The 24,261-nt window shown below is 51.6% G+C and overlaps 1 protein-coding gene across 2 annotated transcripts in view; it reads left to right on the top strand.

Moving 5' to 3' along the window:
* Positions 1 to 24,261, top strand: part of PLXNA2 (plexin A2) — a 158,156-nt gene that overhangs the window by 5,057 nt on the left and 128,838 nt on the right. Inside the window, exons 1-3 of one of the 2 annotated variants that reach the window (XM_027895149.1) lie at positions 1,659 to 1,751; positions 14,839 to 16,093; positions 16,809 to 16,991. In XM_027895149.1, the coding sequence (XP_027750950.1) occupies positions 14,906 to 16,093; positions 16,809 to 16,991 (1,371 nt within the window). In that variant the 5' untranslated portion in view covers positions 1,659 to 1,751; positions 14,839 to 14,905. Of the gene's footprint in view, positions 1 to 1,658; positions 1,752 to 14,838; positions 16,094 to 16,808; positions 16,992 to 24,261 lie in introns of those variants that run through there. The other variant, XM_027895148.1, reaches the window with a different exon arrangement.

Raw genomic sequence — 24,261 nt, 5'->3', positions numbered from 1 at the left:
CAGATGATCTCCAAAGGCAGAGCAATAGTGAGCCTGGGAGAGCCCTGCCAGCCAGGGCCCCCTGTGCCAGGGTGGCAGCCAGTGCTGCTCCTCCCTGCCTGGCACTGACAGGGGGACCCTGAGCCTGCCCTGGGACCAGCCCTGCCACTGTTCCAGGCTGGCAGCTCTGTGTGAGTGGCACGCTCGGTCCCATCTCACCACTTGCTAAAGGAGATGGTTCTTCCAAGACACAGAGGTCCCCTGTGGAAGTTCTGTTATCCAGCTGAGGCCATGTTAACCCTCTGCACCATGTTTTGTGTCTCTTGTGAACTCCTGAACATCACAGTGCACAGGGATGACCCCTCTGTGCAATGGGCTCCTGCCTGGCTGGGGGTCTCCTGAAGTCCAAGAGACCTGGAGAGGGTCTGCAGAGCTCCTACCTGCTCCAGCCAGTCCCTCTAATGCCCCTCTGATGGGGTGGGGGGAAGAGCCCTGAGCCCATCTCCAACCCTGTGCAGTTTTTGGGGTCTGAGTGTCCAATGGAGGATCCTGCCCCAGCCAGGCCCAGGCTGTCCAGAGCCGGCTGCGTGTTGTGCTTGGTGTTCCAGTGGCTTCCCAGCCCTTTTCCTGCTCCGGCACAGTTTCCCCACTTCATGAAAGTGAAAGGTGATGTCTGAGTAAATATTACAGTGACCTCTCACCTCGTCTCCTCCCGCTGCCGCCGCTGTTCCCTTCTCAGGGCTCATTCCCAGAGCCGCTGGCTGTGCTGCCGAGGAGGGGGCTTGGAGCTGGGCTTGGAGCTGGGCTGGGGGCTCAGTGCTGGAGCAGGAGCCCCGTGCCTCAGGGCTGGGAGTGGCACGGGAAGGGCAGGCTCCTTCCTGGCTGCCTCTGAGCGCGGTAAGTGGCTGTTGGATCAGCGGTCGGTGGGAGCTCTCCCAGCGGGTGCCGGTGCCATGCAACGTTTCACTTGTGCTCACAGCCCAGCCACCAGCTCTGGTGGCAGCACAGGGAGGTGCTGCTCTAGGTGGGAAAATCCATGTAAACAGGAGACTGTTTGGAGGAGTGGGCACAGGCAGGAGGAGCTGCATCCACCTCTGTGTGACCTGGAGGGCTCTCCAGGAGCTGGACCAGCAGCTCCCACCTGTCGTGGCCTGGACTCGGGGCTTAGTGCCGGGATGTTTGGGGGGAAGCACGGACAACTCCTATTCCATCTTCCTACTTGAAGGGATGGTTGATGTTGGAGTGATAATCCTGGTGGACATCAGGGCAGGTTAAAGGAAACACCTTATTTTGCTTTCAGCTCCAGTCTGGCTCTGAGCGGCGTTTGCAAAACAGCAGCTTGGCTCCTGCAGCAGCAGCGGCAGCTCAGTGTCAGGCTCCAGAGCCCCCGTTTCCCTGTCCTGTGTCTCGGGAAGCCTCAGAGCAGTGGGGAAAACAGGAAAGCCGCGGGGCAGCGCTGGGGCTGCTGCCCGTGACGCGCGCCGGGAAGGAAGCGGATCCACCACGGCCGGTCCTGGAGCCGCCGCCGTCACGCCCTGACTCAGCGTGGAAGAAGTTCCTCGTGTTATTTCCAGACTTGTGAGAGTCTGGGAACAAATGCCTCCCAGAGAGATTGATGTGTAGTTCTTCCTCCGGAGAGGTTTCACGTCACCGGGTGAGAGCTCGGAGCGATCCCTCGTGCGCGGTGCCGGAGGAAACGGGGTGGCCACACTGGAGGTGGGCAAGGGTCGTTCCTGCTTTGGTTGATCCACCTGGGAATGAGCTTCCAAAAAGTGAGTTTGTGCGCCGAGTTTTTGGAATTTAGACTCGAATTGGTAGTGACAGGGAGGCTTTGAATTCTTTTGATTCGCTTCTCAATTTCTGGGGCTTTCGGGGTTTGCCTTGGCAAGGTTTTCTTGAGGGTCCAGAGAGGCTCTTTACCCCCTGGGAGTGGGAGGCTGAGATTCTGGGAATCAGCAGTGCTGTGGTGAATGTGTGTGTGTGTTGGTAACAGGGTTAAAACCTCCAAAGTCACCTTACTGAAATGGGTCCTTTTCCCACTCCTGGGAGGGAATTCCCAAAGCAGCAGCGAGCGTGGCAGATCCCGGCGGGCTGGGTGCTTGCCCAGGTAGCCAAATATGAGGGATTCACATGTGGCCAGTTGGTGTGAAGAGCTTTGTTCCCCGTGGCTGGGTAGATTTATTGGTGTCAGAGCAGAGAAATGGTAAGTTGGCTGCTTAACAGGGATGTTACAGTTCAACTCCATAAAACACGCCGGCTGTCTCCTTTACTCATTCATTTGCCAAGTCCCCAAAAAGTCACAGTGACAGGAGCAGAGGATGGAGCACTGCCCTCATGATCATATTTCCTGCCTTTGCTGGTTTATGTCACAGCCTGTAATGTTATTTAAACAGCAACAACAAAAAAGCCTGTGAATTTCCTTTTGATTTTTAATGGAAGTGCAAAGAGGTGGGGAGGAAAAGGGAGCGTGCCTGGAGGCTTCCTAACTGGCTCAAGTATTTTTATGCCTAAAATTTGCCATCTTGTAGGTTTTAAATCTGCACTGAAGCTAAAACATAGAATCCCAGCATGGTTTGGATTGAAAGGGACCTTAGAGGTCCCGTCCCTGGAAGCATCCAAGGCCAGGTCGGACAAGGCTTGGAGCAACCTGGGCCAGTGGAAGTTGTCCCTGCCCATGGCAGGGGATGGGAAGTGGGTGATCTTTAAGGTCCCTTTCAACCAAAACCATTCTGGAATTCTATGATAAATCTGGAGTAAACAAATTGACAGTAAGAGCTTTTCCAAGTTAACCTTGGAACGAGAAATGCTTCTGTGTTTGCCTTAAACCTTCTATTAATTCTGACTTCTGCTGTCTGCCCCTCTGTATTTCCAAATCAATCTGACATTACACAGGCATCATCCACTGTGTTACAGAAGCTGGAAGGGCCAGATGGACAAACAGCCACAGTAATTTGTTTGGCTGAGAGATGCTGCAGCAGCCAGAGTGTCACTGCAGGCTCTTCTCTCCTAGCTGGAAAGTTTTCCCTGCAGTTCTGAGGGAGTTAATTGAGGCAGCAGCGAGGAAGAGCCCCACTCTGATCGCTGCCCTGGTGTGTTTGGCTCCACTGAAGAGCCTCGTGGAGCAGGAATTGTGTTCAAGGCCTGTTCAGTGGCAACAGGTTTAGGCTGTCTTTAAAATCTCATAGCAACCAAGGAGCACGGGCAAACACTCCAGAGTTCACTGGAAGAAAGAGGCAGGAGCCCCTTTTGCTTGTCCTCTGGGATATAATAAGGTGCTGGTACAAGTGCTTGTGTAACTCAGCTTTTCAAGGCGTAAATTGTGTGACAGGGGCAATTCGGGCCCATCCGTTCCACCGAACGGATCCTCTGATGTCGAGGTGGCCACAGCTTGTCCTGGGCTGAGCTGAGAAGTGCCAGGACAAATTCCCAGAAAGTAACAAAAGCAGAGGCTCTTTTAAGGACTTCCAAGGATGTTGTATAACTTGTTTGGGGGGGAAAAAAACCCCACAATAAATAAATAAATAAGCCCAGCCCAGGTACTGGGTCACTGGGAGGTTTAACCTCAGGAGTGACGGGTTGGGTGAGACCGGGCTGGCTTTGCAGGGGGAGTTTTTCACTTCTGAGTGTGAATTCAGCAATGTGTTGGGTTTTTAACCGTTCACTTCCTCACAGACTCGCACCAAATGGTCAGTCCTGTTGTTGAGATGAGATTTATTTTTACTTTTAATAAAGGTGTGGTGTCCCTGTTGGCACAGGGCTTTGGGCAGCTCTTCCTTACCTGAACCTGCCCTCACACCTTTCAGTCTGCAAAGACCTATTGCAAACCAAAGAATTCTGACTTAATTTCCTTTTCCTCCTGAGGTCTGGAAAAAACCCTCAATGCTTTTGTCACAGACAGTGCAAATTTTAACATGAGAAAAAGCAAAATATCACCTCATTTGTCCAACCCTGAGCATTCCTGTTTCATTCTCTGCAAATTCCCATTATAAACACGACACTTGGGCAGATTATCTGCTTTAGCCATCTTGTTGCCGAGGAGGATATCATATTAATTTCCTTGTAATTTAGTTTTTTCTCATATATGTGGGATCATTTGGTTAACAGCCTTATGAATCTTAATGTAAGTCAGTTGGGCTTTGCCTCTGGCATCTAAAAAGACAATGGAAGCGGCACTGAAGCGATCCTGGATTTTCCAGGATCACCAGTTTCCCCCAGAGCTGCTTTTTTGGCCGAGCATCTCGACCTTGTTGTTCTGGTGGAAGTTCTGCAGCTTTTGGTACCACAGGTAGCTCAAACCGTTGAGTTTTGGCTTTGCCCCCACAATCCTTATGAGCTTCATAGGAATGTTTTGGGCATCTAGAAGACCAGTTTGTGGTTGTAAAGGGGGATCTTGTAAAACTGAACCAGCTGAAAGTATTTTCACTGCCTGCCCTGGTTCTCAGTGGTGGGATTGTAGAGCAGAATCCTTCGTGGCTGCAGCTTTCTTTGGGTCTGCCAAAGGAGTCCTGCAAGGAATTCAGCTGAAGTTTCTCTCCCTCTGAGATCCTCTGGGTGTTTTAGGGAGTCAAGGAGATTTCACTGCCAGTTCTTAGCCCACCATCCCCTCAGTGATGCGTCCAGGCAGGGTGATGAGGTGCTCCTGCTCTGGGTGGATCACAAGTGCTGTCCCACCCCTGGGCTCTGCAGTTCCCTCGGGATTTGGGGGTGTCTGGGATGGGGATCACTGCCCTGCTGGGGGACCAGGGCCAGGGTGAGACAGCTTCCACAGAGCAGTGTTGAATGAAAGGGTGTGTGAGGAGCTCTCCAGGCAGCCAGGCTCGCTGCATTCCTGTGAAATATGGCCTTCCAAGCCCTTGAAGGATTTATTGTTTTCCGGGCACTGCTGGATCCAGTCCGATAGGCTGGATATAGGAAGGAAATGACTCAGTTGCTCTACAGACAAGTGCAGCTTTGAAATTCAAAGAGGCAGGAGACAGCTGAGAGGCTCCAACTCATTCCCATCGGGAGCTGGGCCCCTGTGTGTGTGTCACTCCCTGTGCCTGGACCTCTGGTGGGACGGGACAGGGGTGGGGGGGAGAAAGCTCAGCCAGGCAGTGATCATGATGCCTCTGGCATGAGGATGCCATGGCAGAGCAGGTGCCAGAGTGAAGGTGGGGTCCCTCAGAGGGGAGAGGCCAGTGGTGGTGGTGGCAGCAGCTGCGAGCTCTGTGCTGGCCTGACCATCGCCAATCGATTGCCACGCCGGGGGCACTGCATGGGACAGAGCCTGCAGCAGCAACAGCTTCCAGGCTTTTTCTTTCTTTATGGCGAGTTTTCCACCCATACAGGGTGCAGGATGAGCCTGGTGAGGAGTTTGGGTACTCCAGCTCCCATGAGTCCTTTCCTCTCACCCTTGTTGTCCTGAGCTGGCCCTGCTGTTTGTGCTCTGCTCTGAGCTATCCAGGGACTTGTGGAGCTACTGATTTTGCAAGACAAGCCCAGGCTTTCAGGATGTCTTATCCATCAGAGTGTGCAGCCCCTCTTTAGCCTCGTAACTTCTGGCTGATGTCAGATGGGGACGTAAGCAGATGCTTTCTCCATCTTATTATCAGCTTGATTGGAGAGGGAGAAGTTTCTAAATGACAGAGATCCTTAGCAAAGAAACAAGAGTTAGTGTTAAAAATAAAGAAAACAAGACAGCTTGTTTCATCTAAACAGAAGGGTTATTAAACAGGCTTGAATTAATCAGTGAACTGCCAGAGCTCTGAAATTGAAAAGCAGGGCAGAGGAGCAGGGAGCAGATGAGTGGGAAAGAGCCACTTTCTCAAGTAGACACTGATGTCCAAATGCTGTAGGAGAGGAGATGATGCTCCACTGATGGTGGGACAGAGGTGAGATGGCTCCAGGCTTTGGAGGCCCTTGGCTGGACCTCAGAACATGAGGCTGAGGGCACCTGGCTGCCAGCACTGGTAGCCCCCCGTCCTTATGCCCAGGTGGGATCCTGTCTGCAGTCAGCTGCTGTCCCTGGTGAGGCAGGCTGGGCAGGGATGAAGCTGCTTTACACTTCCCAGGGTTCAGTGTTCCATCTCAACCCTGTCAAAAGCTGCATCGAGCCCCCCGCCCCCTCCCCCCAGTGATGCCCTTGGAAGGGCAGGAGCCCTGGGTGAAGAGGCTTCGAGAGGTAAAGGCGCTTCCTTTGTGTGGCTGATGGAGCTGGTGGGGAGGGCAGTTCCCAGCACACCCCTCCACCAAGACAGGCCTGACAAGGGCTGGTTAATGGTCCCTGAAGGGTTCTCCAGTGCTGTGTGGCCTCTCTCCTGCATCAACCGGTCCGCTTCAGTTTTCCTGTTAATTCAAGGGCTTTTGTGTTGTGCGTTGCATTTCCAAATCTTTGCCATCCCACGGTGGTACCTGGATGACAATTCCTCTTGCTTTTGTGGTCGGGATGCTGGTGGTGTGACTTGCAACTGGAATCTGGGGTGGAGCAGTGAGCTGGGCTCAGAGCAGGGATGAACCTCTCCCCTGTGCGTGTTCCTTCACTTCTCACCCTGCCAGCTCCTGCCCCGTTCTGGGTGTTGTGCCAGCCCTGCCCTCCCAGTGGGACTGGGGGATAGCACCACCCTGCACTGGCACGGAGCACCAACGCCAGGGAACCCCTCTCAGACACGGCCGAGCGTTCGAGGCGGTGGCGTGTTCTGAACAATTTCAGCCCTGCTGGCTGAGCGAAATCTGCAGCTGCACAGTTGGGGATTCAGCATCTCAGAACCTAATTTTAACAAATGTACAATTTCCTGGTTTACTTAGGTAACAGCACTGTGGCTACTGTGTAAATACATCTGGCTGCCGTAGGGAGTGTTGGGGATAACGAACACCACTCGCTGTACGGGGCTGGCACAGCCAAAGGATTTCTGTTTCAGGATTTCTGTTTAATGGAGTGGCTGGGGACCCATTTAATTTGAAGCTGGGGTTCTTCACTTGCCTGTGGTGCACTTGGAGTGAGGCCAGGAGAAGCTGCTGCTTATTTTTCTCCTCCAGTTCGGTGGCCGCTCTGTGATCCTCCCTCGTGCTGCACTGTAATATTCTCTTGTAATAAACTGCAGCTGGATGTCACCTGGGGAGAGAGTGCTGGGCTGAGGCTCTAGAGATAAAACTCCTTGCTTTGCCACTGGGACCTTTTGACTAGCCTTGGGCAAATCATTTAATCGTTTAATCTGCTTGCACCTAAGGTCACCGTCCATTAAATTCTGTCTTGTTGGGAATAAAGTCCATGAATAATCAAATGATGTTCAGGTTCACCAGTGGAGAGGTGGATGAGCCTCAGTCCGTCAGGACTTGGGTAAGAAACCAGAAAAAAGCACTTTCTGAGGCACATGCTAAACCTAGATTGCCTGGAGGGGTTGTGGACTCTGTTTCTGGGGGTCCTTAAGGACAGTTTAGAGAAACATCACTCGAATGATGGTTTTAACAGCTGGTCCTTGCAGCAGGAGGCTGGGTTATAGACTCACAACTTTCTGGCCAGAAACTTCTATGATTGAACATTACCCAAAGCCAGTGACCTGTTTACACAGGTCTGGCTGAACCTGAGACTTCCCAAAACTTGAACAAGCCAGCTATGAAACTTCAGAAGTGTCAAATTTTCCCTTTGTGTCATACTTCAAGGCAACCAGGAAAATAAGGGTCTGTTCTGCTCCGTGCTCCAGCGTGTCATGTTGTCACCAGCCTTGAGTCTGTCCTCGGGGACCGCCTGGTGAATAAAGTCCTCTTTTCCCAGCACCTCTCTTGATGCAAGGTAATTTATAAGCTATTTCACAGCAGTGTACTTGAAGCTCTATAGCTGCCAGCTGTGGTTTCTCAGATAGCAGGTGTCAAGTGTCAGCGCAGGGAAAGAAAAAAAGGTGTCTGATTTCTGGTGTCCGAGGTTGATTACGAATTTTTGTGGCTGCCTTTATGGGGTTGGGGGGTTAAAGGACTGCAGCTGTAACGCACAGCTGGGGGGGGGAGCCACGCTGGAGACACAGCTGTGGGCCTGCTTTAGATTTGCCAGAGGAGCCAGTGCTCCCTTGGAGACAGGGATGTGCTTGGCAGCGTTAAGGAAATGCCTCTTGCTGTGTGGGCAGGGGTGTTCCAGCATCCTCGGGGGGCAGGAGTTGGCTGATGCTTGTGGGTGCCTTTCAATTCAGGATATTCGGTGATCAAAGGTTTTGAGTAGAGGTACACTGAGAAGTGCCAAACCAGTGCCTTACCCGTCCTTTCCTACAGCAGCTTATTTCTGGGAACTTCCTTTTGGCTTTTTCATGGATGGAACATCTGAGTGCCTCATGTGTGGAAGGATTATACCCATTTCACGGGTGGAACAACTGAGGCTGAGTAACATGACTTGTCCAGGCTTGTTCAGCAAGTCTGGGACGAAGCCAGGAGTAACCCCAGGGCAGGGTGGTGTGGTTTGCCCTCCAAGCTGTGGTTGCAAAGATGGGGCTCACAGCAGAATCCTCCCTGAGGTTTTCTGTTTCTCTGGATCTGCTGGGATGTGTGTGTACAAGAAGGAGGGGGAAGAGGTGATTTGCACAGTGTGCGCTGTATAAACAACATCTGAGGTCTGGGCAACGTGAACAAATTTTGTGCATAATTTCAGGCAATCGTGTTTGTTATCAGGGAAATGCCTTTTCGTGGCTGGGTTCTGTTCTTCCCCTCCTCTTCCTTGTCCCAGGCCTGGAGGAAGCAATAATCACAATACTGTATTTTGCCCTCTTAACTCTTTCTCAGAAAGCCTGTGAAATACCATCCCTGTGAATAAGCAGCTCCAGGGAAGTGTGGAGGATGCAGCTCTCGGTTCCTGTCCGTGGCTGCCAGCACAGTAGGGACAGGCAGCACCCAGGGTGAGGCATGAGGGTGGATTTGGGTCCAAAAAAAAGGGATCAGGGTTTCATGTTAGGCCTCAGGAAAAGCTTGGTATTTGTCATGCCTGTGGTGCAGGAACCTCTGGAGGGACCTCGGGCCTGACTCCAGGCACCTCGCTGGTGATTTACAACCTGCTCTTATTGTAGTTAGAGTCAAACTATTAAAAAAAAAAAAAAAAAAAAAAAAAAAGGTGAAATAAGAGGTGGTAGGAGCCCTCCTCGTTGCTTTGTATTGCAGAACTGTAATTATTCACTTCATGCTGCTGGTAACTTCAGTTGGTGTCAGACTCTGGGCTGGTTGGTGTCTGGCTGGTGAAAGCTGCTGGGGTTTAGAAGGATGAGTTCCAAGGCTCCCCCACAGCCCTGCTCCAGGATGGCTGAGGAAATCCTCTGCTCGGGGCATGGAAGTGCCAGGGCTTCTCTTCCTGGAGAAGGAGGTGAAGATCCAGAGAGCCAGGAACGGAATTGTGTGAGTGGGTGGGCAGTTTTCTGCTGGATAACGGGGAATTTGGCAGCTCAGGGCTCGTCTGCCTGTGATGGCTTGGCCAAGCAGGCAGTTCTGAGGACCCAGACCTCTGATCCAGGCTGGGAACATCCCAGAGCTTGGAGAATCCTTGATCAGACAGTTTGGCTCCGAGCTTTTGTCTAATTAAGCCAAAACCATATTAATTATTGCAAGGTCTTCCTCTGTAGCTGACAAATATGTCCTGAATATCACTCCTCCAAAGGGGATAAATCACTGCAGCAGCTTTAATGGTTGGAAAGGTTTCACAGGAAAATTCCCAGTGGGCTTCAGGAGGGATGAGGACCCAGCAGGTTTATTCTCACTTGCTACAAAGAAATAGCCAAACTCGTGGCTTTTTTTCCCCCCTCATTCCCATTTACAATGCAGGGCCAGTGCAAGGAGAAAAGGTCAGATTGGTGCAAGGGTGAGCTTGTTCCATACAGGTTGTTCTTGTCTTTTGGTTTATACAGTGCAAGCCTGCCCTTTTGGTGACCCTTCTGATAATTCTGGGGGGTTGGGGGGGGGTGGTTTCTGACAGCCTGGTGACCCTCAGGGGAGGTCAGTGCGGGAGCCAGCCGCTCTCCCCGCTCCCAGCAATGAATCTTATTTGACTATAAAGAGCAAAAAGGGCACAATCCACCCCCAGCTTAGAAAGCAATCACGGGCCTCCTGCCCCCTCCTCACACCATCCCTGCAGGCTGTGTTATTCTTCAGAAGGGTTTATTTAGTGAGACAACTCCCCCAGGCCGTGTGTCCTTAGGGTGGAAAAGCCTGAGTGGGTTTTATCGCCCGCTCAGCTCCCCTCTTTGCAGGTGGTTGGGGACCCTGGTGGCCTCTGGGCTGGGGACAGAGAAGGGACAGCTTGGGAAAAGCACATGGCACCAGGAGGATGCTGGGGCTCGGAGGGTGGAGGTGAGGATGTGGGGATCATGAGGATGCAGGGTCAGTGCAGATACCGGGGTCCCTGAGGGCACTGGGCTCTGTGCAGATGCTTTGCTGTGTCCTGGAGGAGCTGCCCCCTCCAGAGGGGATGGAATATTATCCCAGGAGCGCAGGACCTGACAGAGCAGAGGCAACCAGTGAGGGCACAGTGGTGCTGTGTGTAAATCACTGCTCACGAGACCAACCCTACCCCGAAAGAAAAGACACTGTCACCGCCAAGCAAACACAGCTGCCTCACTGGTGACACCAAAATTGGTCCTTTGATCCGTCATTTTCCACAGGACATTCTCTTTTTGGTTTCTTTTTTTTTTTGCTTTAATTTTCCCCCTTTTTTTTTTTTTTGCCTGTGTGGTTTTGTTTTTTTTTTTTTTTTTTTTGGTGTGCACAAAATGCTGCTAATGACAAACTGTGGTGCCCGTGAGTGAGTGACAGCTGAAATAAGAGAAATGACTAATCGTGCCTCCCGAAGCCCTGTCTCATGGAGATTAAATGAGCCCTTTTTTCTTCCCCCCTCAATGAGAATCATGGGCATTTGAATAATAATATTATAGTCTCCATTAGGATGACAGTGGGGGAAAAAATCGGCTCAGACCTGTGATTATTCCTTCAATCTAATAATTATTTAAATACCAGATAACTCCTTTCAGCCTAATTGAGGCCTTTCAGCTGCTTGGGTTTATATTGTGTCCCTGAATTTACTCTCGCTTTCACCTTGCGTTACTAATAGCTTCAGATTGCCTTTAAGGCTGTGTTTTAAACTCTCTTCCAAAAAAAAAAAGAAAAAAAAAAGAGGGGCAGAAAAACAAAAATTAATGATCAAATAGTATTTAAAGATCGGAGTTAAAATGGCCCACTCTCCTGTTTCCCTGGTGTTTAACTCCCCAGGTGTTTGGCCATCTGCAAACTCCTCCAAACAGGGAATAACAGAATGGTTTGGCTTGGAAGGGACCTTAAAAATCATCCAGTTCCATCTCCCTGCCCATGGCAGGGACACCTTCCACTAGCCCAGGTGGCTCCAAACCCTGTCCAACCTGGCCTTGGACACTTCCAGGGATAGGGCAGCCACAGCTTCTCTGGGCAACCTGTGCCAGGGCCTCCTCACCCTCACAGGGAGCAATTTCCTCCTAATATCTGATCTAAACCTTGCATGCAGAGGGTTCCTTTGATGGTTGATGTCTGTGTGGCTGAGCACTGCTCAGTCCTGCACCCACAAGTCTCCCTCCAGCCCTGGGGGAGTGGGAGCTGCAGGAGCTGCCCCTGGGGCTTACACGGCTGCGGGGACGGCTCATCGTTCCCAGTGCACTCGGGTAGGATGTCAGCTCGTGGCCACGCTCTGTCATGTTCAGATAATGTTTGAAAGCACAGATTCTTCTTCCTGGATGATCTCTCTTGCCGTTGGCAGTGACTGTTCACGAATACTCTGCAAAACCTTCACTGTAAGGCACAGCAGAGAAGCTGGGCTTCAGCTGACAGCTCTGCTGCACAGCAGCTCCAGCCTGCACTGCATTTGTACTGTGTCTGGATGAAAACACTGCTGAAAAAGATATAAAACTGTTGTGGTCAAAGTGAAGAGCTGCTGTTGTCCCATATGTACAGATGCACATGAAATGTAATTATTTAAATGTGCTCATTTCTAGCTTGCACTGTTGTTTTTCTCCCTTTGCAGTGGAACAGCTTTTTTAAGAAACTGGAAAATGCTGAGCAGGAAAGCTGTGGGTGCTGAGCTTTACAGCAGAGCCTCCTTGTTCTCTGCAGAATCTCTCACTTTCAGGACCTCCCTTGAACAAGAGGCCTCTGCCATGTCATCCAAGAGCAAAACTGCCCTGAGATCCCTGTGCCCCACGATCAGATCGTCGGTGCCCACCACGGGTCACCAGCATCCCTGGTGTGGGCAGATCGCTCTGAGCAGATCCTCGTGAACCATTTGATTTGTGCCCTGTCGAAAGATTCTGCATTCAGAGAACCAGTCTGGGGGAAGTTCACACAGAAATTTATTGGGGAGAGCCGGGAGGTCCCCCCCTGGTGCTGCTGTGGCACGTTGGGGAGCGGCTGTTTTCTGCCACAATCATCCAAACTGCACGAGGGATCCGTGTCCTCCCTGGGAGAGAGAAACTGCCCCAGCCAAAGGTGGGAATTGAGAGCCTGGCAATGAGGAGCAGTTGAGGGAATGCATCCCTGAGCAGAATGAGAAACCCATTACCACCCTCCTTCTCCTGTCTTGTCAGTGCCACGCAGACGTGCAGCCCGGGGACAGAGCTCCTTTGTCACCTCTCAGGAACACCCGTCTCCGGCTCCTGGCAGTAACAAGCCTAAAGAGCGGCTGTTTGGGTGACATGAGCTCATGAGCTCAGTGTGGGCTTTCAGCAGCCTGAATTATTTGAAATACCCAAACAGAGATCTGCGTGGGTCAGAGCAGGGGGTGCCTGCAGGTGAGGGGAGTGGAGCAGGGGCTGGGCAAGGGGGCATTTGTACACAGGGCAGGGCAAAGGGGCAGAGCTGCAGAGAGCAGGTTTGTCCCCCTGTGTGTGGGCTGGGGGCTTGTGTGGCTGTGGTGGGAGGTGATGGGACTTCAGTGCAGAGAGGGCAGGTGGAATAGTGGCTCATCCTCAGCCTCTTCCCAGGGCTGGTGTCCCCCTGAGGTGGTGGGGAATGTCTCTCCCCAGGGTAGGCTGAAAATGGTTCCTTTCATTGGCCAGCCTGGAGCACGTAAGGAAAGCAGAATTTGGCATAAAGGAGAACTTTCTGGTGGTTTTCTGAGTCCATGCAGTCAGACATACCCGTGGTCAGCTTGAGCAAGCTGGCCTAGTGGAAGGTGTCACTGCTCATGGCAGGGGGTGGAACAAGATGAGCTTTAAGTTCATTTCCAACCCAACCCATTCTGTGATGATGATGGTGGTGACGAGCAAGGCTGAGGTCAAGCCAGGTACACAAATTACAGTCAGGTCTGGACATGATAACAAGAATGAGGCACAATCCAGTGGCCTTCAGGTATATTTGTGGTGACAAGGAGGGTACAGAGAACGCTCTCTGCACCCTCACATGGTGCCCAGCTCGGTGTTGTTGTGGTGGTCCCAGGGCTCCTCTGAGCTGGTCTTTGCTCTGTGCAGGGTGCTGGGCTGTCATTGCTTCCAGCTGCTTTGTGGGAGCCCAAGGTGGAACTGGAAGTCTCTGGCTGAGCTGAGAACCAAGCCAATACCTCCTGTGTGGGGTGGTCCAAGCCGGACCCACCTTAGATGAGACAGACGTGGAAATGCAGGGATTTAGTTTCTCTTTAACATCAATATTTTTGCAAAGGGGAGTCTGCCAGCTCAGCAGAGGTGCTGGTGATGAGGTGGAGCGGGCAGAGGGTTACAAGGGTGCTCTCCAGCAGCTCCTGTGTCTGCCTGGGCGCGTGCTGAGCGGAAGGGCGGGTGGGGAGCTCTGATGTAAACATGCCTCACGCTGCTGGAGTGTCTCTGAGGCGAGCACATGCTTCCTAAGGAAATTCCAGCCTGGTGATTCCTAATTCAGCCTGGCAGCTGCCTGGGCAAGCCAGGAGGATGGGGGTAGGTAGGGATCAGCAGTGCTCCAGCCATCCCTCAGGCCCAAATGAGGTCTGGGTGCTTTGGCAGCACCCATAAAAACAAAACAAGAACCAAACCTGACTGTTTTTGTGCCTCATTTTGACATAGATTTTGGGTAGAGGTTTCCAGCTCGAGACTTACCTCTTCTTTATAGGTGAAAACACATCAGTCAAAGGAGACTGTGTCTGACACTTCTCCACAGAGCTATCAGGCAGGGCACATGGATAATTTGATTGGCATTGGGGCTTCTGGACCCAGAGTCCAAGCTGTCTCTTCATGTAGCTTTTAGTCATCCTCTGCAAGTTTTGTTAGAGCAGGAAATTTGTCTCCTGGATTAGTAGTCTCTCCCCTGCACACAGTGCTGCTGGTGGCTGATCTAACCACATGCTCCCAGCTCGGTGGCAGCTGCTTTTTGGCACCTTTGTGATGGGTGGGAGAAGTTTCTGCCTGAAAAGCACCTGCTTGAGGTACTTCTGGCTCTGGGATGGAAGGGGGGATGCTGGTGCCTTTGGTGTGTGTGCGTGCTCAGTGAACTTGGCTGCGTGAAACTTCTTCCTCAGTTTTCCAAGTGAAATCAGAGAGGGCTTTAAAGGTAGAAAACACCTCTTATTTCCTCTGTTGCTTCCAACAACACACCCTGCAGGAGACATCCTTTTAGCCAAGATTGCAGATGGATGGTTGGGTGTGTGAGCTGCGGGCTTTGTCTTGGGCTGGAGCTGATTATCCCCTCCCATGGCTGTTATAAACAGCTAAACCACACAACAGATTAACATGCAGAGGCTGAACCAAGAGGCAAAACATCAAGCCTAAACTGCTCACCAGTAAGTTGGGAGACCTGCTTAATTCTTGTTACGCTTAGAGACATCCTCACTTTATCTCAAGGACTGTGTAATTAGAAAGCCTCCCCTGAATTTTATCAGCAGGGCACACTGGATCTAATCCTTCTCTCTGTGTGCTTCTCTCCTTTCCTCAGAACCATGTGAGGGTCGTTGCCGGGGCTCAGGACACGCGCGGGGAACGCGGAGTTTGCCTTTCCCAGGATGGATCAGAGGAAGAACTGGCCTCGGGCACCGGACTCTGATGGCTGGTCAGTGGCTTTGCTCTGTCTCTTCCTGGTGTCGCTCTCCCGAAGCGTGTCCGGCAACGCCTCGTTCAGCACTTTCCACTCCGAGAACCGGGACTGGACGTTCAACCACCTGACCGTGCACCAAGGCACCGGAGCAGTCTACGTCGGGGCCATCAATAGGGTTTACAAGCTCTCGGGTAACCTGACCATTCTGGTGGCTCACAAAACCGGTCCCGAGGAGGACAACAAATCCTGCTACCCGCCCCTCATCGTCCAGCCGTGCAGCGAGATCCTCACCCTCACCAACAACGTCAACAAGCTGCTCATCATCGACTACTCGGAGAACCGGCTGCTGGCCTGTGGCAGCCTCTACCAGGGGGTCTGCAAGCTGCTGCGCCTCGATGACCTCTTCATCCTGGTGGAGCCCTCCCACAAGAAGGAGCACTACCTCTCCAGCGTCAACAAGACGGGCACCATGTACGGCGTGATCGTGCGCTCGGAGGGCGAGGATGGGAAGCTCTTCATCGGCACGGCCGTGGACGGGAAGCAGGATTATTTCCCCACCCTCTCCAGCCGCAAGCTCCCCCGGGACCCCGAGTCGTCGGCAATGCTGGATTACGAGCTCCACAGTGACTTTGTCTCGTCCCTCATCAAAATCCCCTCAGACACCCTGGCCCTTGTTTCGCACTTTGACATCTTCTACATCTACGGCTTCGCCAGCGGCAACTTCGTGTATTTTTTGACTGTGCAGCCGGAGACCCCCGAGGGCGTCTCCATCAACTCCGCCAGCGACCTCTTTTACACCTCCCGCATCGTCCGGCTCTGCAAAGACGACCCCAAGTTCCACTCCTACGTGTCTCTGCCCTTCGGCTGCGTCAAGGGCGACACGGAGTACCGCCTGCTGCAGGCAGCGTACCTCTCCAAGCCGGGGGACGTGCTGGCCAGGTCCCTCAACATCACTGCCCAGGAGGACGTCCTCTTTGCCATCTTCTCCAAGGGGCAGAAGCAGTACCATCAGCCGCCCGACGACTCCGCGCTCTGCGTCTTCCCCATTCGCGCCGTCAACGCCCAGATCAAGGACCGCCTGCAGTCCTGCTACCAGGGGGAGGGCAACCTGGAGCTCAACTGGCTGCTGGGGAAGGATGTCCAGTGCACTAAAGCGGTAAGGATGCTCTGGGTGTTGGCCCTCAAGAGCTGGGATCAACCCCTGGCCCCATGGAACATGAGCTTGCTTGGGGTTGTTGAGCCTGGAGAAGAGGAAGCTCAGGGGAGACCTCATCACTCTCTACAACTCCCTGACAGGAGGTTGGAGCCGGGTGTGGGTTGGTCTCTTCTCCCAGGCAACTATCAGTAAGGCAAGAGGGCTTGATCTTCAGCTCTGCCAGGGGAGGTGTAGGTTGGATATTAGGAAGAAATTCTTTACAGAGGGGGTAATCAAGCACTGGAATGGGCTGCCCCGGGAAGTGGTGGATTCTCCATCCCTGGAGGTTTTTAAGATGAGACTGGATGTGGCACTTAGTGCCACGGTCTGGGAACCGCGGCACACCTGGATCAAGGGTTGGACTTGATCATCTTGGAGGTCTTTTCCAACCCGGCTGATTCTGTGATTCTATGAATAGGATAAATTTGTCTGTGCCTCAGTTTCCCTGAACGAAGAACAGTCATAGTGCTCTTGCCCTTCAGCCCATGTTCTTACCAGGCAGTTGGTGATGACAGTGAAAGGAAGGGATGACAAAGGGCAGGGAACAAACCACTGGGGAAGGAGGCTGAGGCTGGTAGGAGCTGGCACTGCCAGCTCCCCTCCACCTGACCCCGAGATTGTGGGGCTGCACTGTGCTCTGCCTCACTCACAACTGCCCCAAACCTTGTCCTTCCAGCCAGTCCCCATCGATGACAATTTCTGTGGGCTCGACATCAACCAGCCCCTGGGGGGCTCGACGCCGGTGGACGGGGTGACGCTCTTCACCTCCAGCCGCGACAGGATGACATCCGTGGCTTCCTATGTCTACAACGGCTACAGCGTGGTCTTCGTGGGCACCAAGAGTGGCAAGCTGAAGAAGGTAAGCTCGTGTCCGTGGCTTCAGAGAGAGACAGGATCTGTTCTTCCTCTCTCTCAGCGGGGTCTGACGCGCATTGTTGTTGTTGTTGTCTCGCGGGCGTTTCCCAGTGTGAAGCTTGGAGTCGATGAGGAGCGGGAATTGCAGGGTTTGGGTCACAAAAGAGCCTTGTTGGTGAGGCAGAGTTCATCCCTCAGCGCTGTTAGCACGGAAGGTTGTTGCTGTGGTTTGTTTTGAAGTGCCAGGGTTTGGGAAAGGTGCTGCAGGATGGTCCTGGAAAAGGGACGGAACGAGGCCGGGCAGTTCCCGTTGCTCTGTGGCATTCCAGCTCCAGAGCATGTCCTTGCACGGGCTGAGGGCACCTTCCTGCACTTCCAGCCAGGGAGTTCCCTCAGCAGCAGCAGGGTAATGGGGGTCTCAGCCCCAGTCAGCTCCTCCTGCACGGCCTGCCTGTGTGTGACATGTTGTTTGTATGGGATTTTTGCATTTTATCATTCAGTGGCCTGTGGTGTGTGTTTGTGGGGCTGATGCAGAAATCACCAGGGCAATAATGGGCCAGTCTGATATGGGAAAAGTGAGGAGCTGGCTTGGAATTTCAGTGAACCTCAGCATGCTTGGATCATTCCTCCTTTTTTGACACTCTGATGGAAATCTTGCAGCGGTTTTGAGCTGTCTCCCAGCAACCCTCCTGCAACTTGTGTAAAAGACTGAGTTGTTAGAAAGCTTTTGGCGATGGCAAAATTGCTGATGGGGGCAGAATGTTTGGCCATGGAGAGATGGGAATGGGTTAACTTGGCTGCTTTTGGAACCAAGCCTCAGGGCAAAGTCCTACTGCTTCCCTCTGCCTCTTACCTCCTGCTCTTCCCCCTGACAGTTGGATGATTGATCAGTCCTGGAAAATAACATTCCTTGCCCTCTTCATCAAGAGCACTGGTGCTACTTGCCCAGGGCAAAGAGATGTTCTTGCTGGTTCCCTCCCCCAGCAAAAGGGTTTGGGGGGGCTCAGTTAAAAGTCATAGAATGGTTTGGGTTGGGAGGAAACTTTAGGCTCACCTCGTTCCAAGCCCCTGCCATGTGCAGGGACACCTTCTGGTTCTTCCAAGCCCTGTCCAACTTGGCCTCAAATGAGTTTTAGGATTTCAAAGTCCAGCTGGGATTTCCCCACTTCTGAGTCATCAAATCATAGAATATTCTGACCTGGAAGGGACCTCTCTCAGGAGTTCCATATTTAAAAGGAGCATGGAACTGGCTTTGGGGTGTAAGCAGAGGGTTGTGAGACCCTTGTTGGTTTTAGGGCTGGAGCTGCAGCTGGAATCCAGCTCATCAGTGGGTGCAGAAGTCTGATCCAGCTCCAGCAAATCCAGCCTTAGAGATGCTGCTCTGGAAAGCTGAGATCCTTCAAATCAACCTCAGCTACAAGTGACAGCATTAGGTGAACCTGCTAAAATGCAGACCCTGCTTCTTCATACCAGGGAAAGGGTTAACAAATGTAATCAACAGCAGGCTGTTAATTTTTTTGTGTCCTTAAGCAGCAGGGAATTTCTTCCTCATCTATCCAGGAAGATACAAGGACAGGCAGATACTACACTTGAATGTCTGCATCATTTTAATTACATCAGTTCATTAATATTCATTCAGCACTTTACAAGTGCTGAGTAGTAGTAAATTAGGTGCCTCCCTGGTGCCTCTCGAGTGTCAGTGGGGCAATTTCGAACGTGGGGGAGAGAGGGTTTGTAAGCAGAGCCCCTCACTTCCCTGCTCCCCCTGCCGTGGCACAGGGGAGTGCCAGGATTTTTTTTTTAGCTAAATGGATGGAAGAGGAGCCCTCAGCACATCACAAATGCACATGCCAAGCTCTGAGCCAGCCAGGCAGCCTGATGCTCACTGTTTGCAGGGGTTTTTTTGGGGGGGGAGAGGGAAGTTGCCTCATTTAGAGGCAGTAAAAGCAAACAGCCTGTGCCTGCACACGAGGTATTCACAGTCCTGTTCCATGAATTATGTAGGATTACAGAAGCAGCAGCATCTTCAGCAGGGTTTAATTCCTCGTGCTAGTCTACACTGAACACCCTTTTGATGCAAAGTTAATCCATGCTTCACTGTCCAGAGGGAGGGCTCTTCACCTGGAATCCTTCGCCTGGTTGGAAGAAAACTGGTCCATCTCTGGAGAAAATTCATTCCAGACATTCACTACAGCCAGGTTTTCGTGGCATTTGCCCTTGTTTACCATGTCCCAGAGCTGCCTGCAGCTGAGGGGTTTCTTTCCCCCCTTTACTCACTGGGACAATCCTGGTCCTGTCCTCCCCGCTGTGGGGCTGAGGATGTTGTTTTCCCTTAACTCTGGTTGTCCCGTCTACACCTTCAGTAACTCTTTCTTTGTTTGACAAGTGGGATTATCTTTTGCCTGGCCTGAGAGGGGCCAGGTGAAGCGTAGGAAGCAGCTTTGCACTGAACTGTGGGGCTCGTGGGGCTCTCGCTGCCGAGGAGGCATTTGCAGACCTGGTGGGAAGTTGACAAGTTGTCTCCAGTTTTTTGTGCCTGTTCCAAGACCAGACATGTCTTGATGTCAGCAAGTGCTCAGGATGCTCAGGACTGTTTCCATATCTCTTCTCTCCCATCTGTGAAATGAGGATGGTAAAAATGTACACACCTCTCTAAGTGCCAGAGATCTGTGGATAGACATCTTATCCACCTGATCTCCTTCATATCCTCCCCCACTGCATATCTGCCCACACAATTAATGTCTGAAAGCTACATCACACCTATTCCCTCACCCACAGCTGCTGATTTCCTTTGCAAACAAGCTGGTCCTCAGTCTGGGGTTTCAGAGAAGACACTTTTGTGTAGCTGGAGCGAAGTCAGGGAGCCAGCTCTGAAATGTTTCAAACTTGCCTGTGCTTCCCCAGTGAGAATTCCTTACTGAAAACGCTGTGTTATCTCACTGATGTCCTTCTGCCATTCACCCAACTGCTCCTGCCACAGTCCTTGCGAGAGCAGCTGCTGCTGCCTCAGCCTCTCTCCTCCAAAGGAGGGGAATGCTGAAGGTCCCCAAGCCCCAGATAATCCTGCCTGGCCTCTGCTACAGCCTCATGTTGCCCAGCTCTACCTTTTTCCCTGTTTTCTGGGTACATCTGAAGCCCCTCCCTGCTCCTTCCAGCAGCCAGTGCTGGCTGGGGCGTGAAGGAAGAAGTTCTCTGCTGGGAAGTGGTGCAGAGCCCCGTGGCAGGGCTGGCAGCTTTCCCAGCCTGAGCTCACCTCTTGCTTTGCTGGTTTTGGAGCCCTGAGGGGTTCCAGTCGATGTTGGCAGCCTGGGCAGGTCCCGTGGAGTCTGTGGGATCAGCAGAGCTGCACCAGAGGGGTGTTTGGTACCAGAGCTGTGACGAATAAATCAGTAATATCAGATAAATCAGTGAACCTGGCATTGGCCCTGCAGGGAAGCAGAGCACTTGCTGGGGCCAGGGGTTTGTGTTTAGGTGGAGGGTGTGCTTGTACCTGCTGTGGCTGAGCCAAACTGGTCAGCTGCTCCTCATGCAACTGGTGGTTCTGGTTTGTGCTTTGCCTGTCCCTGGCTACTGTTGAAGGGAGAAGGGCGAACCAGTGGATCTTGCAACCCACCTGTACGTGGTGAGGGCTCAGGGGGACTTGTGGGTCACTCAGTGTACATCCTGTACAAAATGTCTGCACCCCCATAACACCCCACATGTGTTCCTGCTGTTTTGAGTATCCACTGCTTTGTCCACGTGGGGGAAAAGCAGATGTGCTGATGGTGCCTGTTGGGTAAAGCACAGGGATGTGGGATGCAGTTCTTCCTGCAGCTCTCCTTCCAAAGCACCTCAGCTTCCTGGCTGGGGAGAGAAAGGGGATCATGTTAGGGACATTACCATTCAGAATTGCGGATTCCACCAATAGAACAATTTCCACGGAGCAAAATTAGAAGGGACATTAATGCAACAGTTAACAGCAACTAAGTGCTGGGGGCAGATGTGTCAGCTTGCTTGTTCTGTTTATGGGCTTCATACAATTCCATCAATATTGATGTGTGATGCCTTTGATTTTGACACTAATCATTGCTATGAATTAAATTTGCAGCCATATAATTAGGGCTGCTATTAATAGGGCCTCAAGCTAAGCACTGCTGTGCTAGTTGTCTTTTTCCTGATGGAAAACGGCATCCACGGAACTCAGTTAATGTGGCTTGCCTGGTAGATGCTGAGACTGATGTGAAAATTACACTTGCTATATTTAGAGGGGCTCCTCTGCAAGGCAGATGCATGGGGTGGGTCCAGCTTGGAGGTTTCCCAGTAACTGTGCAGGAGTTGCCTTTAAAACTTCCCCGTAGTTTGCTGCTCTTGAGATCCGTAGCGGGGGAGAGAAGGATTGCAGGGAGAAAAGAACAACCCTCCATCTGAAGGGCTGCTGTTGCCTTGTTTCCACTGCATCCCATCTCCCCCTTCTTCATGCAAATCTTCCTGTTTCTTCCTCCTGCCCGGTGCTGTCTCAGCCCTCCGTCCCTGCGCGTGCCGGGTTTCACCTCGTCAGGCCGAGCGCGGCGGCTGCGATGGCAGCAGAGCTCACCGCCGAAAATCAATCTCCTGTTTCATCCCGAGAGGTCTGGCTCTTATTAGATCTGATAAATCAGTGAAGTGCCCTTCATTCTGCTTGTCGAGGGAGGAAGTTGTTTGTGATCAGGAATAAATAAATGTCTCGTCTGTGTCCGACAGTGCCGTCCAGGTGTTACTTTGCCACCGCGCTTGTTTATTATGCTGGCTGTTGGAAACGTGCGGTTCCCGCGGCCCTGCCTGCCTTCACGTGAGCTGGGAGTGCTCCTGGGTGGTACATGTGAGGGGAAAAGCAGGAACAGTGACGCTGTACCTGGTTTTCACCCAGCAGTGAGTTGCTCAGTGGTGATAAGGATTTCATCTCGGAGATGCTGGAGGTGCAAACTTTAGTGCTCCAGGTGAGAGCCCAGGTGTGGTTGTTTCGGGTGCCCTGAGGTGAAGGAGAGCGTTTCCATCTCAAATCACACCTGGATTAATGGCAATCAGACATTGTTCTGAACCCTTGTAACACCCTGTCCCGACTGGACATGGCTCCAATCAATCCCAGCAGGGAAGGTCACCCCCAAAGACCTGCTTGGGATCTGCCTGCAGGAGATGTTCTACAGAGAAGTGCTGTGACTCATTTTCACGATGGAAACACACTCCTGCTCACCTGTTGAACCCCTGGCTGTGTGGTGCAATGTCTGTCCTTGCTCCCAACCTCCACTTTTCCAAGGGGCAGCAGCAACTGATTGAATTCCACAGCCACGGGAACTCTAAGTGCGTTGTTACGTCTTGGGACGTGATAGTTTTATTCAGCTTGGCTGATTTAATCTGTTCCATTAGCGGGGAATAAAATAGGTCTTTCACAATGAAATATATATATGTCCGAACCTGTCCTTAAATGACTTCATTCTATGGATGGTTATCTCATCCTTTCAATTTACCCTTTATTATCGCCCCCGCACGCACATTCCGTAGCACTTCAGGAAAAACTCCATTGCATCAGCGTGTGGAGAAGCCAAGAGGACATCAGGCTGTTATTGAACGGGTGAAAATCATCCATTCCAGGTTCCTTTCAAAGAGGAGGCCTGGTTTTAGCTGTAGGTTGTCAGCTCAGGGGCTTTGCTGTATCCCATGGTCATTCCATCACTCTCAGGGCGCAGATCTCCACGTCCCGGCAGAGGGGGAAGATGACAGATGGTTCTTGTTTGACTGAAGAAGTTGTTTAATTGAAAGGTCTGAGAACCAAGTCTCTGTTTCTTGCCCTAGGATGTGAAATAAGGGGGTATTTGTTTAGTACTGCACTGCTGGTTGTTGCTCTGGTGTGGCTGGAGGAGCAAGGATTGATTTTCTTCCCAAACGAGGATTTTCAAGACTCGGAAAGAAATTCCCCTTTGCTGCCATCTGTGTAAAAAAAAGGTGCAGTCCAACTTTGACCTCAGAAATGGGTCCCCAGAATGCTTGCTGGTTCCTTCCACTTGTTAATGTTCATAGGCAGAAGTTGGAGTCTTACTTTTTAATTGGAATTTGTGCAAGGGAATATGAAAAGTGATGGCAGCCAGAGGAGAGCACTGATGTGTGTATTTGGGGGCTGGAGAAAGGGCAGAGCTGCCAAGTCCCTCTAGACTCTGCTTTTGAGCACTCAGGAGTGTCCCTGCCACTTCTTAGTGGCATGAAATTGGTCTCTTCTTCTCCCAACATCCCTTCCCTGGTTCTGTTATCTGTTGCCTGCCAGAGCAAGTAAAATAAGAAAAAGACTGAGAAGTTGGCACATATTTTTATAGCTGCTGGAGAGCCAAGGGGCAGGTGTTCAGGAAATGCTGTGGATGTGAAATGGAGCCAGGTGGGCTCTGAGTCTGCTTTAATCTTGTTTCTTGGCTCGTGAGATGGGGATGACTGCGGGTCTTACGCAGGTTCAGGCACCTTGAAAAATCAAACTTGGGATTTTGGAGGGCAGTGGTTACATTTTGTTCAGTTCTAAATGAAGTGGGGCTAGTGCAGGCTGGACAGGCTCCTGCATGGAATCCATCCTGCCTCCCAGATCATGGAATGGTTGGGGTTGGAAGGGACCTTTAAATGCCATCTGGTCCAACCCCCTGCGATGAGCAAGGACACCTTCAACTAGACCAGGTTGCTCAGCGCCCCATCCAACCAAGAGCTGGTTTTTTTTTTTTTTCCTTTGGCATATTTGGAAGATAATTAATCCCCACACGTTGTCTGAGAGGTATTATCTCCTTTATGAGCATGAAGTGAGGCAGAAGTTATTCCTCCTCCGTTCCGCCACGCTTTCATCTCGTTCAATAATGAGTTTCTTCTTGAAGTGATCTTGGTGAAAAATATCAGAAAATACCAAACTATTTCGTGAATTCATTTTATTTTCTTGGCTGCCCTTGCTTTCCTCTGAGTATAAATTTGAAGGGGTTGCTGCTGCTTTCTGGATGTTGTTGGTTTTTGGGGGTAGGGCACTGTTGGACTCCTGCCTTTCTACTTATGAGTCAAGAAGTTCATGCTTTCTTTACTATATACATATTTTTCTGCAGGCTTTTAAAATCCTCAGAGGTCAAAATAACATAGGTTTTGGTCCATTTGTAAGATCTTAAATCCCCGGGTGGCAAGAAATACTGTGAGAAGACCATGCAGTGTTGCCTCTATAAATGCCTCCTCAAGGCAATAAAAACAAATGTGGAAACCACAAATGTGCTGGGAGAGACAGGGGAATCTGCAGGAAGAGTCTT

This window comes from Empidonax traillii, unplaced genomic scaffold (genome assembly GCF_003031625.1).
Source record: "Empidonax traillii isolate 1590-97213 ecotype Southwest subspecies unplaced genomic scaffold, ASM303162v1 scaffold451:size1465578, whole genome shotgun sequence".
Taxonomy (NCBI): Eukaryota; Metazoa; Chordata; class Aves; order Passeriformes; family Tyrannidae; genus Empidonax; species Empidonax traillii.
The sequence above is the reverse complement of the archived record's forward strand: the minus strand, read 5'-3'. Positions and strand labels throughout refer to the sequence as shown.